Source organism: Argentina silus, assembly GCF_951799395.1.
Source record: "Argentina silus genome assembly, chromosome: 11".
NCBI classification, from domain to species: domain Eukaryota; kingdom Metazoa; phylum Chordata; class Actinopteri; order Argentiniformes; family Argentinidae; genus Argentina; species Argentina silus.
Window position 1 is genome coordinate 14,362,883 of NC_139665.1, and position 17,365 is coordinate 14,380,247.

The 17,365-nt window shown below is 40.4% G+C and overlaps 2 protein-coding genes across 3 annotated transcripts in view; one reads left to right on the forward strand and one right to left on the reverse strand.

Annotated features, from left to right (window-relative positions):
• Positions 1 to 17,365, forward strand: part of LOC310812386 (C-myc promoter-binding protein-like) — a 316,219-nt gene that overhangs the window by 77,727 nt on the left and 221,127 nt on the right. The gene's annotated exons all lie outside the window — the stretch shown is intronic.
• LOC310811624 (E3 ubiquitin-protein ligase arih1-like) lies at positions 922 to 15,341 on the reverse strand. 2 transcript variants are annotated; one of them, XM_083679848.1, is made up of 15 exons: positions 14,931 to 15,341; positions 13,927 to 13,994; positions 11,756 to 11,900; positions 10,889 to 10,981; positions 9,257 to 9,312; positions 8,999 to 9,065; positions 8,623 to 8,729; positions 7,543 to 7,585; positions 7,239 to 7,310; positions 6,553 to 6,683; positions 5,345 to 5,402; positions 4,415 to 4,510; positions 3,891 to 4,055; positions 3,663 to 3,775; positions 922 to 3,351 (listed from the first exon to the last, which is right to left on the reverse strand). In XM_083679848.1, the coding sequence occupies exons 1-15, from the start codon at positions 15,198 to 15,200 to the stop codon at positions 3,267 to 3,269; spliced, it is 1,569 nt and encodes a 522-aa protein (XP_083535974.1). In that variant the 5' UTR covers positions 15,201 to 15,341; the 3' UTR covers positions 922 to 3,266. The 2 variants fall into 2 exon arrangements, with proteins under 2 accessions (XP_083535974.1, XP_083535973.1); XM_083679847.1 differs by having other exon boundaries at positions 4,415 to 4,537.

Consider the following 17,365-nt stretch of genomic DNA (forward strand, 5'->3'; position numbering starts at 1 on the left):
TGTCATCAGCCTTCTTTACAAAGTAGGTGACAAGGTCACCTGCAGAAAGGGAGGAGGTAGATGGAGGGGAAGGTAGGTTGAGGAGTAGGACAATGTGGCAAACAGTTTCCTTGGGTCAGAGGAAGACGATTGAATTTCAGAATGGCAACAGCGTGTAAAAGAGCCTGAAAATCCGAAACCGGGCTGATCATGGATTTCACACTTCGGCAGTATTTATTCTATACCTCAATGCAGAAATAACATGTGAAATACAGGAAAACATATGTTTAGTGCATGTGGCCTTTAAACCTGGCCACAAGGGATGTGTCACAAATGACACTGACTTGTTTCTACTGGAGATTGCCATTCTGCCATGATTATTATTAGCATGTCTGTCGTTTGTACGGGTTGCTATTTACAGTCATGCCATAAGTGCCATCACATGTGCTATTGTTATTACAGGGACTGCTGCCGGTTGGTCCAAAATAACTAATTAAAACATTTGAATTACTGATTAGAAATATGTTTTAAAAAATTATGATTAATAAATTATGTTTCAAATACTCAAAAGTGCTGTAGCATTTATATTTTACTGTTTGAATATAGTGTAATGTTCCAAACGATTTGTGCTTGACATCTATGACCGTGTTTGAGAGGATCAATTTTGAGCAGTTGGCGACCAACGCTGATCTGCGCCTTTCAATACCCGTTGCATGATGGGGATAAACTCTGTTCGACTTGCTAAAAAATGTCGGCTACTTGAGATTTAGGAGTTCCAAATTGTAGGTAAAGGCCAGTCCTCGGTCACAACTATTCACGATTCAGAAAGCACATTGTCTGGACCAAATTCTGTGTGATGAAGTTCCAGAGTGCAGGTACAGGGCAATCATTCAAGTATACATTTGACCAAAATAAACAACTCAAAAGACCCACATAACACAATCATTTTTAATGACATTTATTCAAATAGGACATTTTTTTTTGTTTGTAAGAATGGTTATAATACATGAAAGCAACTGTTTCTGAACTCCCATTTTCCCAGGAGCTATCAGAAAACAGAGATAAAAATATTTCTTTTCAGATGATTCACGCTTTGGTGAAGAGATCTTTTTTTTCTTGCCAGCAGCATCAACATCAACATCTTATTCAGGCTTTTTTCTTGAGTGCCACAGTGCATTGAGAAACAAGCACTGAGAGGAAAAAAAGGCCCTGCCCACAGAAACAACCCCTAACCTCTTCACCCAAGACACTTGTGTTGATCTGAAGGGATTGAAGAGGTTAAAGCAAGAGAGTAGCACTTCCTCCTTGCCCTCTTGATGGGTATAGTGGAATGTTCACCATTTTACTTAAATCTACCCAATCCTTTCATGTCCATACAAGTGTGAGGCGAATGGGCTAAGCTAGGGCATATTTTTGGACAGGGTAAACTGTCTGTAACTACTGCCACCATACTGTACATATCAGGAGTTGTCTTGTTTTGGACCTCGTAAAGCTGATAAAAAAAACTGGAAAGTGTTACAAAGGTAAATGGCGTTCTGCCATCATGTACATCCCCAGTGTTAACACCCTTCTCTCATGTTACAGCCTAAATAACAAAGCTTTACAACAGACATCTCTTAACAAGATTGATCTCTTTATGCCAGTTTTTTTTTTCTTTATCTTTTTTCAAATGCAGCTGACTGTCTGACATGACTGTTTCCTTAAAGCCCATAAAGCACAGTTATTAGCCCAACTGCATTATTGAAAGCAACACTCCTCTCCACAAACACAAATAAAAAGGGAAACAGCAAAGTCTTGTCATTGCCAGCTCTGTCACAGCTTCTAGTAGTTTTCAGGCCGTAGGTAATAATGCTTACTCCAAAATCAAACAGTGCTTTCAGGATATCATTACCTCCCCTTATGACCAAGGTGCATACAAAAACCATACGAGTAAAAGCTCAAGTCTGTAAAAGAAAGACTATTATCTTTTATTTTTTTCAATGAGTGAATGTCACTCAATTTGGCTGTCATGAAACCGTTGGTAGTGTGTTATCTTGAAATTAGAAAGTCTAAAGGAGGGAACAGGAGTAGTAAACAACCATGACAGAGAGATGGGGAGTGGGGGTGAAACTAGGGGTGTCTCTCAATAGTCCAACACAGCCTTTATCTGTAGTAAGCAAATGCCCCTCTAGTCTTCCGCGATATTTATTTCACTTATCCCGTCAGTGCAGATGAGGGAGATAGACGAGGTCACTGGACTATTGAGATGCAGCCAAAGTTAGAACAAACAGGACACGGTCTCCTTCCCTCATCATTCTCCATTCTTCAAACACCCCTCAGGTGCTAATTGCTGATGACTTGAGGGTTTGAAAGGCTAATTCCAGCTGTGAATGTGTTAACTGTATCTGAACTATCAACAAGCTATATTACCTTGTTGGTTGTTAGTCTTACCTACAAATGCTATCCTTTAGTGGACTTTGTTAAATCAGAACTGCTTTTAAGCTACTACAACCTGTCAGAACTCTAACAATCAACTGAAACCGTTTTCAACGTCCTGGGTAAGCTATCCAGCTTCCAAACCCTCAAAGAATGGATAAAAAAAAAAAGAAGAAGCAAGAAACGTCTCCTCTACAAAGCAACTATATTGTATATTTGCAAAGAATAAATATTTTCTAAACTGTTTATAAAAGAAAAAAGAAAATCTGCGTGCCACACTTGCTGTTCCATGCATATGTGTTATTTACAAATTGAAAAACATGTTTCCTTCTTCTCTGTACTCCTTATGTTTTTTTGTTTTCCTTCCTTTACAACCATATGGTTTTGCACCTTACAATCAGCAAAATAACATTCAAAAAATCCAAAACAGGATCTAAGCACACTCAACAAACAGACATGGTTTGAACATGTAGCAATATGTTAGATACACACCCATGTTCCACACAAGGGTACTTCAAAATGAAAAACATGTATGAAATGAAATCCTGTGGAATATCAACACAGAGGGGAGAAGAAGGGCGATTAAGGTTACAAAAGTGACCAATAGAGGTGGTGGTGAGGGGGGGGGGGGTTGTTTGCCCTCACAATCAAATCTGCTACAAACAAAACTGTTGTACGATTTATGTTTTAAATAGTCTACCTTTTTTATTTTTATAGAATTTATTTAAATCTTTCCATTAAACAAAAAAAACAAGAAAAAAAAAAGTAAGATATTGGGAAAGTGAGCAGCGGTAGCTGAAACCACAGCTGCCCCAGTTCGCATTGCATCAGCACTCTAGTCTGTAAAGGGGTGTATATCTAGAAGTCCGTCCTTAATCTTCAATGTACTCCCACTGGTCTTTCTCATAGCCTTCATGGACGTGCTGCAACAACACTCGTCGCCTGCTCTCACAGTACCTGGAGGTGGAAACAAAGAGTCCAGGGCTTTAGGAGCTAGTGGAATTTAAACCTTTAGGAGGGGGTTATTGCAATTGAAATAAACTGCTAATCGCACACTTAAAAATGCAAGGGTGTGAATTTGTTTTCCCCATCAATAGGAAGACAGTTTGCGTGTGATTTCTACACCAGGAAGTGTTGTACGTTAGTTTAGGGCGCCCCAATAAATCATTTGACCTCCACAGCCTCATATCTGATAGATACAGAGAGTCACATTTGATATTATACGAGACACTTGTCCTGTACTTTCTGTAGACAATGTGCCATCTCACCTATACTTGTCCTGTACTTTCTGCTTGATATCCTGCAGGGAGTCCTGGGAGATGTCCCTCTCCAGATATCCAGACAACACCTCTGTAGCGTTCTCCAGGTCCGCCTGATTGTTCTGATAAATAACCTCAAGTTCAGTCACTCGGATACATCAAGGGGGAGGACAGAGAATGCTGCCTCTTTATTTACACGTGCACGCACACACACACACACACACACTCTCTCTTTACCTCAAAGATGATCGACTGGTTGTTCTTCTTGAGGTAGAAAGCGAAGACATAAGTGAACATGAGTGTGGAGCGACACTGACACAGCACGTCCACCGCCTTCTTCAGGAACTGCACCTCGATCCACGACATGTTGTGCTGCTGCATCTCCTCCATCTTCTGCTTGACCTGGGGAAGAGAGAATAGTTTATAATAATAATGCTTTGTTTGTTAACTTGTCAAGCACTTTTGAGATTCTTTTTGTACTGAACATGGCTTTATAAATTGAAGTTATTCTGGATAGGATTCAGTCAAACCCTGAGGGGATGACTTATGCAACCGATACTGTAGATCCAGTCATGCAATCTACTGTAATTGGAAACTTACTGGAAATGTAAACTTCTGATTGAAACAGTGCTGTTATTAACACTCACAGAAGAGCTGTAACATTTAGCTGTGTGTTATTAAGAAATGACCTGATCACTTTGATATCAATCCACAATCCGTAACAAAGTGATGTATGCAAAAGTAAAGGTGTCATCATTTACCTGTGCGTAGAGCTTGTGCTCGAAGCGCAGGCTCTGCATGTGGTTCATGTATCGGTTGCAGTAGAACAGGTACCTCTGCAGGGCGGCTCTGGAGCGCTGCAGGAGGAGGGAGGAGGAGAACACCTGGATCTTAATCATAACTAGTACTGAACCTCGAACATACAGTACATGTACACACACACACACACACACACACACACCTGGAGGAGGAGATGCATCTAACATACATTGTACACTTAACATACATAACCAGGTAGGGGACTGAGGTGACTGGTGTCTATTGCACATACTGTGCACACACGTCACATAACATTTAGTAAAGGAGAATACATTCTCAATCAACTTGCCTGTTAACTCATTCAGTGCCGAGGGGGAATAAAGTCACCCAAATTGTTCTAGAGTGCCATGGTTGACTTCATTCACCAAAAAATGCAGAAATTATGATGCATTTTGTAGCCAATCGAAATACTGTTGCCAGGTAAATACCACAAAAAAAACACCTGGCACTCTAGGTGGTCAGTGTTCCGGAATTCTTTGGCAGTTGGTGAGTTTAAATAAGGGTAGTCTTATGAATACGATACATACACTTCACAAATGCCTGGGGAATGGGGTAGGGAGACAAACTTACAGTACACCTCACATCACATCACACACCAGATATGACAGTGTGGATGACCCAGATGAGACGACCATATACATGTCATTTAGCTGACACTTTTATCCAAAGCCACTTACATTGCAGTGACTGCGTACATTTTTCTGTATATATGGTCCCAGATGAGGGAATCGAACCCGCAACCCAAGCGTTGTTAGCGCCACGCTCTACCAACTGGGCCACAGAGGACCTCTCCTTAGTATTCGCACAGCATTGTATCTGTGCAGGCCAGAGTGACGGTGAGTGAGAGCTGTGGGTACTAAGACTCATATTACCTCTTGGGCGTCTCTCGCGGCCTTCGCGTCATCCTCATTGTAGCGATTGCAGTTGTACCTGTAATGCACAGCAATCACTTAGCGACAGACAGAAAGAAAGTAGTACAAGGACAAGAGCAGAGTAGAAGTGGTACTCTGAAGGACACTGAGGTGTAGAAAAGAGAAACTGCATTTTGTTACTTAACACAATTGACACAGGGCACAAATCCTAGGAGAACAGCCTTCTTAACCAGGAAGACAGAGTAATGACAGTCATTGCTACTTGGATATTCATTGTGTGGAAGAGCCACAACGCAAAAAAGCTGAACAAAACGTGACAATCAGAAAGGTGTCTAAACAAAGGCCTACTAAAACCATGGTCTACTTGCAATAGAAGTAAAATGGTGGTACACACAGTCCATCCTTATATGTCAAACAACATGGTGCATAAAGTCTTCATGAACTACTCTATACAGCAAGGCTCTGTCCAGAAACAACCCATTGCCCCAACAACATAGTCACTGTAGATGTGAAAGAAATGGATAGACATATGCAAGGCAGAATCTCTATTCTCTACAATCTTGCTGATACCCATCAAATCCTCTCAGATCTGTCTAGATTAGTGGCATCCAATCTTATCTGACTGCAAAGGGCAGGTGTGGGTCCAGGCTTTCATTCCAACCAAACGGTTAGCCGCATAACAACAACAGATCAAATTATTGGTAAAAAAGGGGCAAACTGAGGTTGTTACATCCATTTTTGGACTTAATGATATAGAGGCGATGATTCTTGGAAGAATATTACTTACAAATGCCTTGTGAGCTTAGTTTAATGGTCTTACCCCATCAAAACCAGTGAAGTGTCTCTTTAAGAATAACACCACAGTGATGATACAAGGGCATATTATTTGGTTAATAAATACAATAAATACAAAAGTATTTGAACCTGGCAAAATGTTATTCATAAAAAAATTAAATAAACAAAAAAGTGATTAGAGAAGCAATGTATGGGTGGTGCGAAATTTCCCAAATCACTTCCAAACATTCCATCCTTGCAGCCTCAGCAAAAGGGGGGATGAAAGGACGTCTTCAGTGAACAATGGCCCAGACCTGCAGCGGCCCTCTGCTGGTAAGACTGAGCATAAGGGGTATAGGGCATAGTCTAGGTAGTAGGGGGGTAGGAGTTGTTTCTGGACTAGGAAAACGACTTTGAGACATAAATCCACCCACCAGGCGGACCCGTGGGGCTCCCAGGGTCCCAAGCAGACCCAACAGAACTCTGCTTTGCAGTTCTGGTTCCGACACACCATGTGATTACAGCCGCCGTCCTTCTCAATGGTCACATGGCATTTGGGACACTCCTGACAGTTGACAAGTTGAAAGTTGAGTCCATTGTTCATACATCAGCAGTGGTGGTGAACCAACCAAATACGTATTAAGATGGTTAAAGGGATAGCCCACCCAGAACACACATTCATCTCATTCTATGGCAGACACAGCAACCAATCATGTGGCCTAATTCGCTTGACCACAGCTTAGCATTGTTTCATGCTAAATAATGAAAGTACACCGGGATGTAATGGCATGTTCCACTAGCACATCAAAGTCACTTCAAACCAATTTGTATAACAAAGTGATACAATACCCTAAAAGGATGTACACGTCTTCAACATATTTTGACAGCATGGCAGTAATGTAATCCAATGCTACAATGTGTTTTGAAGTGACAATTGGAATATACCACCGTACCCGTGCACTTTCATTATGAGGCACTCAACTAATGCTAGCCGTGAGGCGAGTTAAGGAAGTGAATTAGGCCATAGGTTTGGTTGCTGACTCTCAAGATTAACAGATCTTGCTTGTTGTCCACAGAATGAGGCAAATCTGTATTTTGAGTGAAGTATCCCTTTAAATACCTTTGTATTTGCTGCAATCCAGTTGGAGGTTTCGCTGTCGTCGTCACACTTTTTGATCCATTTCCTCAGCCACTGAAGCACGAGGGGGGGGAACATTGAATGAACAAGATTAACAACAAAAAAATCTCTCTCCCTCTCAAACCTAACGATGTGTGCATGCAATTTTCTTAACTTGTCTGCAAAGTCATTTGAATTCGCACATTACCCTAAAGTCGTGAGAGAATATTGCAGATGTCATTAAGATTCAGACATATTTCAGGAATGATGTCTTATGAAGGCAAATCTAAACTGCATTTTGCCATACCTTACACTTCACAGGATCATGCCAGTTCTCACCACAGTTGAAGCTGCAATGATATAAAATAGGAATAAGGCCAATCATTCAACAAGAAAGCAATATCATGGATAGCCTACATATTATGACTCACAACTGTGACAATTGTTAGTGTTATCTAGGTTGATAGATTTTGGCTATGGGTGGAATCCTAACTCGTGATCTGCACATGGACAGTGCATTCGGAAAGTATTCAGACCCCTTCACCTTTTCCACATTTTGTTATGATACAGCCTCATTCTCAAATGGATTCAATACCCCATAATGACACAGCCAAAATAGGTTTTTAGAAATGTTTGCTAACTTATTCAAAATAAAAAACTGAAATCTCACATTTACATAAGTATTCAGACCCTTTACTCAGTACTTTGTTGAAGCACCTTTGGCAGCGATTACAGCCTCAAGTCTTCTTGGGTATGACCCTACAAGCTTGGCACACCTGTATCTGGGGAGTTCCTCCCATTCTTCTCTGCAGATCCTCTCAAGCACTGTCAGGTTGGATGGGGAGCGTCAATGCACAGCTATTTTCAGGTCTCTCCAGAGATGTTCGATCGGGTTCAAGTCCGGGCTCTGGGTGGGCCACTCAAGGACATTCAGAGAATGCCCGAAGCCAAAAGGGTCTGAATACTTACGTAAATGTGATATCAGTTTTTTATTTTTCATAAATGAGCAAACATTTCTAAAAACCTGTTTTCGCTTTGTCATTATGGGGTATTGTGTGAAGATTGATGAGGAAAATGTTTTATTGAATCCATTTTAGAATAAGGCTGTATCATAACAAAATGTGGAAAAAGTGAAGGGGTCTGAATACTTTCCCAATGCACTGTAAGTCCAATCAGCTCGTACATTTCCCATTGACATGAATGCAAGATTTCTGCAAATGTCAGAGTAACATGCACAGAACTCGAGTTAGGATTCCACCCCCAGTCATTTCACATGTTCTATTTCAGTTGACTATAATTACTAGCTACGACCAGAAGAAAACCGGATAAAAAGAAATGAACAAAAAAAACGTCTGTAAAAGTAGCGGTATTGAAGGTCATGTCCTACCAGAACTGCCGTCCACATTTGCACCTCACAGGCTTGGCATCGGGGTACTGGACTTTGACAACGTGATGGCAGTCAGGCGCCGGGCACCATTTTAACAGTCGATTGCACTGAGAAGAGGAGAGACGAAGAGGAGAAGAGCTAAGAGGCTGATACCACGGACGGCAAAACATGGAAAAGTATCCCAAACAAGCAACCCATCAACCACTTAAAAAAACACATCTTGACATCAAACGACTACTTTTAATATATATAGTAAGCACATTGTATGTTTTAACACAATGTGTTTCTCTGCTGGAAGGTGAGGTTTGGCCTCATCTTGATATAAGATTAGCTCTGCATGCTTGCATTTGATTCATTTTGTTGAAGGAAGTCTTACCTCTACAAAACTATTGGTGATTAAGTGTTGGTACTTCAACTTCACCTTTGACTCTGTTATCAACCGCCTGTAGGATAACAAAAAAAAAATATATATATATATATATTAAAAAAAAAATATATATACACATATATATATTCTATACATCTCTACACAGATGATCACAATCATACATAAAATAGTCAGGTTGTGTACTGTTGAAAAGACAATAGAATGCTTTGACAGAATTTGTTCAGTTACAGTGAAGAGAATACCTACATAACTGTGTTGTCATCCACCAATATATCACAGCTGTGTGCCGGACAGGATATTGTCTTTGAAAAACAAAAAAGAAATGCATGGTGGTCACAAAAGTCACAGCCCCGGGGGCATTTTAGAAAAACTGACGTTGCGTTAACATTGTTTTTTAGATGACGGAAAATGGTATGATGCAGCAATGTCTAAATCCAAACGTTGTATAAAAGGTATGTAAAAGGATATTGCTTCTCTGTTTATGTCAACCATGAAGAGACGATGGAAGATAATGTCAAACGCAAACATTGCACAATGTTAAGTAGGAACATGGTAACACCGTCTCAGACAAGTTATTTTAGGACCATAGTAAGGCAGTCAGGAAGTGTCATTGAGGCAATGTCTCATATCAAATGTCAACAAGACGTCAAAACAAAGTTTACAAGATTATAATGTTCACATTCCAGAGATGTCAATTTTAATATTAGTTCCCACAGTTCCACTTGATAAAATTGATTTATTCTTTGAAACGTTGTATTATCAAGTGACATAGGTTACCTTCAGATTATTGCAGTGTAGTTGTAAACAATCATTGAGGCTATGTCCCCAAGCAAACATTCACCACACAGACCAGAGGGGTATACTACAAAGCAAGCTATGGGAGTTAGCAAAATGTACCTCCAACTCGGGCCAACCGAAGGTGGCCTTTAGCCAGGTTAAAACTATAGCAACTAAGCTCTAACCTGCTCCCGGGCTCACCAACTGCACATTATCCAGAATTTTGCCCTATGCCGCGTGCCAGAAATCATCTCCCCTATCGCAAATAATTGCGTCATTTAATTATAAGCCATATCAGAGCTTTGTTGCACAAAAGGTTAGATAAAAATAGATTTGTTTCGTTGAGGTGTTTGATGCACCATCCAAAACCCCACCTTCAAACTGTCAGGGAAAAGAGTTCTGTTCTTGTACCGATTAGATTTAGACTGAACATGAAAATACTGTGTTTATGTCCAAAATGTGGGGGCTAGAATTCATGCAGATGACTACTACTGATGCTACACAGACTGCTTTCAACAGGAAAAGTAGATTTTTCACTGATGAACATAAAATGATAATCTTAACTCACTAACTGCCAAAGAATTCCAGAACACTCAAGAGTGCCAGGTTTCTTATGTGGCATTTACCTAGCAACAATACTTTGATTGGCTACAAAATGAAGCATCATAATTGATGCATTTTTGGTGACACTCTAGAATGTTGACAGTTTGACTATTCACCCTCGGCACTGAGTGAGTTAAGTCAACCAAGTCAAGTGAAAAATAACCATCACATTACAATGTCTAATAAACTGTTAATTCCAACCAAAATATCACTGAAAAACAACCATCAAATAACAATGTCAATCCAACATTGCAACAGCTACAGAGCTCCATCGTTTGGATTATGATACTTTAGAAAACCTTCAAAAACAATACTCTCATAACTGTTATACAACATCAGTTTGACCATTGCATAACTGTAACACAACAAAACAATGCCGTTGGAAAAGTCAATTCATCTGATGTAGGCTACTGTTATCTACAACTGACAGTTCTCACATCACCCTGCCAGAGAACTTCAAAAAGGACAGCGTGATTACAGTTATGTGGTCAAGCCTACCTGTCCCATCCCCTCCTCGATGATTTTGGTAGTCAAGTAGTCCCCCCAACACTGCATGCAGAACTTGTGTCCACACTCCAGGCCAGTGAAGTACTGTGGGACAGGGGATTTTTCAGTTAGGTGGACAAAGAAATGCACTTCATTAGACATAAATAAACCCTACTCTACTAGAGACCCTCAGGGGCCAATATACTTGTTTATGGCAACATCGTCAATACTGTGCAAGGTATTTGAAAGCCATTGTCAGTGATATTTTCAAATACAAGAATATGTCCTTTCCTTATGATGAATATGATTTATAAATGATACATTTCTAACATTAATGAGTAGAACATGTCTTACCTTATTATAACCAAAGCAATAAGGACCCATTACACCATTGTTTATGTTTTTGTTGTGGTAGGAGGCTTGTAAACAGAAATGTATAGCTTCAAGTTTTTCATGTTTTTTTTATTTTTAAATATACCAATGCTGCTCTCATGGAATGTCATTCTTTGAGTACAATAGACATGTCATAGAAATGAAGATGGACATGTTAAAATCCACTAATTGTTTATGTTTCAGTGGTGGCGCTGCAGGCAGACATCACTGACAGCAATGCAAATCAATGTCAAGCAAATTTTGTTGGATCCCATTTCCCAGGCAAAAAGCACTGCTTTCTTAGCAGCTTAGAGTGGCCTTTTCGCCTCGTCTTCCTAACCTACATCTGCACTGACCTGGGAGACCAGGATAGGTTACAGCAAACGCAACGCTGTGTTGCTTTCACATGTTCTGTGTTCTCAGATAAGTGCAGATGGAGGAGATGTGAAGAGGAAGACATGTTTTACTATTGAGATGCAGCCTACCCTTCCCCTCAAGAGCACTGACCGTGTTTGGGTAGTTCAGGTAGCAGATCTGACAGGGCATGTCCTGAGCAGAGGACCGTGTGTTCATCAGTCGTGTCCTTGACTTCTTACTGGGGTTTATGACGTGGCATTCTGAGAACAGCTTGTCAAGATTCCCATCAAAGTATCTAGGTAAGAAAAAAAGCTGTCAGGCTGGTAAACAACTTCAGGGTTCTCCCCGAAAGGATGCAAGAGGGGCACCACCTTGGCGACTTGGCTGCGCCACAACGTAAACATTTCAGAGCAATGTCCAATGAAATTGGTATTTAGTAATAATAAAGTAATTATTTTTGAATGACAATTATTTGCGAATGACACTGTTGTGAATTGCGAAACAGGCTGTTTATGAACACTGAGCGTCATCATGTTCCTCAGTTAATTCAGCTCATTTCAGCAGTAGGCTATTCTTGACGGAGCATGCTCAGGGCACACAGAGTGCACTCCCAGTCGCGCTGTCAAATTATTCTAACTTTGTAAAGGCAGCTAAACGAAAGTCAAGTGACCAAAGTTGATCAACTTTGGTCATTTAAGTAAACTTGATAGATTACCTTCCTTAAACGAATGACAGAATAACTCCTATATTTGGCAACATCGTCAATTAGAGGCTACAGATTGCAGATCTGCTCATGACTTACAGGGAGGTGAAGAGCGGAAATTGTTTCAATATTGAGGTCTCTTAACGGGGACCAACTCGTGTTTTATCCTTCTGTACTCATACCGTTTGTTGTAGTCATCTCGTATTTTCTCTACTGAAGCTCTCAAATGGGGAGCAATACGTGGTCCTCTGTGGCTCAGTTGGTAGATCATGGCGCTAACAACGCTTAGGTGGTGGGTTTGATTCCTGCTGGGACCATATATACTGAAAAATGTCTGCACTCACTGCAATGTAAGTCGCTTTGGATAAAAGGGTCAGCTAAATGGCATATATTATAATACGCGTGACAGAGCGGAGAAGCGTGGGAAATGTTTTAGTGGTATGTTGACATGAAAGATCATGAGTTTGGCTTTTAAATGCAAACTATCGATTACAGTTCTCAGTGGGATTGGGACTGGATAAGATCCTATACTAGGCTCTAGGACAGGAGAAGATAATCATTTCCCCTCCTATGCCTCTACTTCATGGCTGGGACAGAGATGCCCAGTGCATAGGACTATCTGAATATTCACAATGACATCTCAAAGTTATTTTATATAGGCCTATTGTAGGAGTTTCCTCATGATCTTTGGTGGTAATGTTTTAGCTATAATAACTGTTGCTCCCGTACAGGACTCAAGGCTCCAGATCGCATGAAACGGCTATTACGGTGCTACAGCTTTGGGTACAGAACTTAATTTGTACGGATATTAAGCCTTCTTTTGTAGTGCTGGAGAAAACATCCAATGATGGAGAGTAGGCTGATTAGGGTTGTGCGGAATACTCTGTACAGATTTTGGGCATTTTACAGATACTAGCATCATCCGATCACTTTCAAATATTATCCGTAATCAGAGAGGATTCCTTTCTATCTAAAAAAATAAGTACGTCACTGTCCGGTTAAGCTGTCTGTAAGCCAATGGGAGATGTGTGCAATGTGCCTGCTGCCATGATTGGTTCAGAGCATTGAACTGTACACTGAGCCCCCCTCTTTCTTCCCCCACGCCGCCTCGTTCACCTCAGACAGACAGTATCATCCGAGTATTATCCGGATACGAGAATCAAGTCCTATGAAGGGATAGGGTTACTAATACAAATATGACCACTCCGGCACACCCACTTTCAAAACTGGGATGAGTGATGCCGAAACAGGTAAGGAAGGGCACATATCATTGAATTCAGTCGCCAGCTCCGGCAAGCCGATGCCACAAAACCCCCGGAGGGATATGGGGTTTCCAGTTGGAGCTATAAAATACAATGACAGAGACCAAGCACCACAGGAATCAATAGGAATTTCATAGGAATCAATACTCCGATTGAAATTCAGAAATTGGCAAGATTAGACATAACAGATAATTGGTTTGGACAATCCACTTTCATTTGGAATAGTCTAAGCTGTCTATTCTTAACAAGGCAAGACAGTCTAATTTAACAACTGAATGATCGCAAATCAAATCAGTCAAAAATTAAGTATTAGCCTACTGTTTATGAAGGTGTCACAACCCGAGGTCACAACTAACCTTTCCATTAGTTTCTCTTTGTCCCAGTTGAAGTGACTAAGAAGTATTCTTGTTATTGTTGCAGGGTTCTAGAGAAAAGGTAGCAGAGGCAAAATACAAAATTGATATGAGAGCACTGATCTTGTTTATTCACAAGAAAACATGACAACTTTTGAGATACATATAGTTAAGCACTGGATTAGAAAACAGGTTTAGCAACATTAGCTACCATGCATAGGCTATACAAAGAGCAGCCATCACATAGGCCTACATTTTAGTTAGTTAGCTACCTAGCTAAGTGTGATATCTAAAAATACCCATGAAAATCTGCAATTCATTGTAAACCAAACTCCATGGCTGACAGAACAAAAGTGAGATTGAACATTCGGCCATGTTGTGTTAGGCCTTATATCAGACTCAGTAAGGTGGTTCCTGAACACTAACCCTGATCAAATAAACAATATTCGACACACACAGTCGTTGTTGGCTAGCTAACGGGATTGTGTAATCAGATGATTACATGACAGCAGTCTCCATCTATTTTTTTTAATACAAAATCTTTAGGTTGCTACTAGCTAGCTAGCATAGCTAAGTGGGTCAGCAACTTGCCAAACGTTAGCAAGGTAGCATGGCATAGCTGTCAGCTTGTCAACTAACTTTAGCTGATATTTAGTATTTAGCCAGACGTCCAAATTATTAAGAACTCATATTACCATAAGCAAAGCAAGCTGGTTGGTTAGCTCGCTTGGTTAGCTAGCTAACTGGGCTAACTAGTTTAGCCGGCAGAAAACTAGCAGGCTAACGTTAACAAGATAGTGTTGCTAGCAATTATATAGCTGACCTAGTTGTTGTTGTTGGCTTAACTAAATCGCTACCTAGGTAATTAACTGTCATTATTCAGTTGGCAGTTAGCTATGTAGCTACCTAGCTAAAGATATCTAATGTTTACAGTTTAAAAACTGCGGCCTTCGGAGACACAACATCCCCGGCCTTTCCTACAACCAGTATGCCTCCAAACACCTCACCTGGATGACCTCGTTGACCTCCCTGATACACTCGACCATATGCTGAAGGATCTGTTCAGCTGTCAGAACTTCAAACCGATAGTCCTCCTCTTCTTGGCCGGGGCCATTGCCTCCTGTCTCTCCGCATTCATCTCGCTCTCCTCCGGCCACAACAGGGTCAACCAACTCCACTTCGAGGGTGTCGTCTTCGAGCTCCTCTTCGGCGCTGTCTTCGCTGCATTCCTCTTCCTCGTCGTCGAATTCATAATTGTAACCCTCGTCTGAGTCCATTACGCGGTTAAATTCGTATTACGGCACCGCAATGTTCAAGAGCAATGTACGAGGCTCTGTACAGACCTCAACGAAACAAGAGACGAAAGACACAAATATTTCCGTGGAGAGTACAACAACATGAGCGCAGCTGCTAGCTGAAACTGGACCAACAAAGAGACGAGGAGGCGTCTGACAACCGACGGCTGTATACGTCATTTAAGGAAAGTTGTTGCCCAAACAAAATCTAAACACAGTCCTCAACAACACTAAACATGTTGACATTCTGTAATGGAATCAACATAACTATGTGAATTCCCTGACAATGATAAATGTGTTTCGTTTCAACATCAGTACGAATACTAATTGAACATATCTGTCATTAAAACAGCTGTGTGATTCTGTCCTTAATTAAAACACATGTTTAAAGACTCTATATTACTCCAAAATACCTTCATAAGATTAGAACAAGTGTATGGATACCTCTTCATAATAAAGACTATAGTTTTTTTGTTGTTGACATAGGACATTTTGTAAACAAATTATGGCGTCAAATAATGTTTTCAAAGAGCCATGCTGCTCTCATGGAATGCTTTTTTTTTTTTTTTTTTTACAGATAGGGTCAGAGAAATCTAGTGCTATTTACATGTTAAAAGGGCAGTCTGAAATTGGTACATCCATTTTTGGACTTAATTATATAGCCACATCCCTCAGCTGTTTACCAAAAAATGTTTGTTGTTGTTTGAATCCCAGATTTCCCCTGTAAAATGGAATTTTGTTCAAAAATCTTTTTTTGTATTTCTCGTCACTAAGAAAGAAAGCACTGGTGAGCTCAGCAATCACAAACAGCCTGGTAGGCTAAGGAAGACTTCTACAGTGGATGACCGGAGAATGCTCACAATGATAAAGACAAACCTCAAAACAACTGTTCCACAGATCAGGAACACTCTCCAGCAGGTACTGTAGGCGTGAATGTGTCAGAGTCTACCATCTGCAGTAGACTTCTTCAGCAGAACTACAGAGGCTACACTGCAAGATGCAAACCACTAGTTACAAGATGGCCAAAAGTACATAACCTGGTTTGCTGAAAAGTACATCAAAGAAAAAAGATACAAGATACAAGATACAGGGAATACACCAACCAGCATAGGGCATAGCCCCTTCATTATTGACTCAGCAAAAGGCCTCCCAGACTCTGGGGAGACCATTAGCATTAGTCAAATCATTCAACAATGGTTTTACATATGTGTTGACACAGTCTAGCATGTAGGCCTACAAAACAAACATGTCAACTTTGAAATCAATGAAAAAGGGGAACATACAATTTTAATGGTATTGTATCACACATACTGTACTGTCATTGTTATGTATGTTAAAAGGAAAGCTTTTCAGGGGAGTTTTTGTGTAAAGTTTTTAGGGACAGCAAGCATGTAGACCAAAGAGATAAGAGTGAGTGTGACATGGCATATTCTTTACCACTAGATGACAGCATGTTGTAGCTAATCCCATGTGCTTGAGCTGCATTCGGTTGACAGGAACCAACTGACAAATCTGCCTCTCAGTTCAATTTATATGAGCAACAGTTTGGCCTATATTTATGTAAGGTAAGGTAAGGCATTGAAATCATTAACTTTGCTCACATCTTGCTTTTTTTTGTCCAAAATCTAACTGTTGGTCTAGAAATGTCTCGAAAATAAATTCAACTGTTGTGCAGTCACACAGTCCTCACTTTTCACTCTTCTGTTGTGGAATATCACACAATCAAACCATCTCAGATTGTAAATATGTCTCTTTATCTGGGTCTATGTATCGTAGACTAAGGACATCTGTTGTCAACAAGTTCTCACTACGACACTTAGGATCCTCTGTGAGTTGACGTGCACATGTTCCTGGTTTGTGGTCTATACAGTTTATCATATTAGATATTAGACTAACACTAACCCTAATCGTTGTGGTCATAGTATCAAAATTCTTGAAAGAGTGATATATACCCCATGGGCATTTTTTAACCCTTGTGTCACAGTTGTGCAACAGTCAAAAACAAACCAAACTAATGATGTACAACATGACTGCACATGGATTGAAAATTAACATTTTCTTAACATTGGCAGTTGACGGTCAGCATCAGACCGTCTCACAGTTGAAAATAAACCGTTTTTAAAATGTTGCCTATTAATGTAAACACA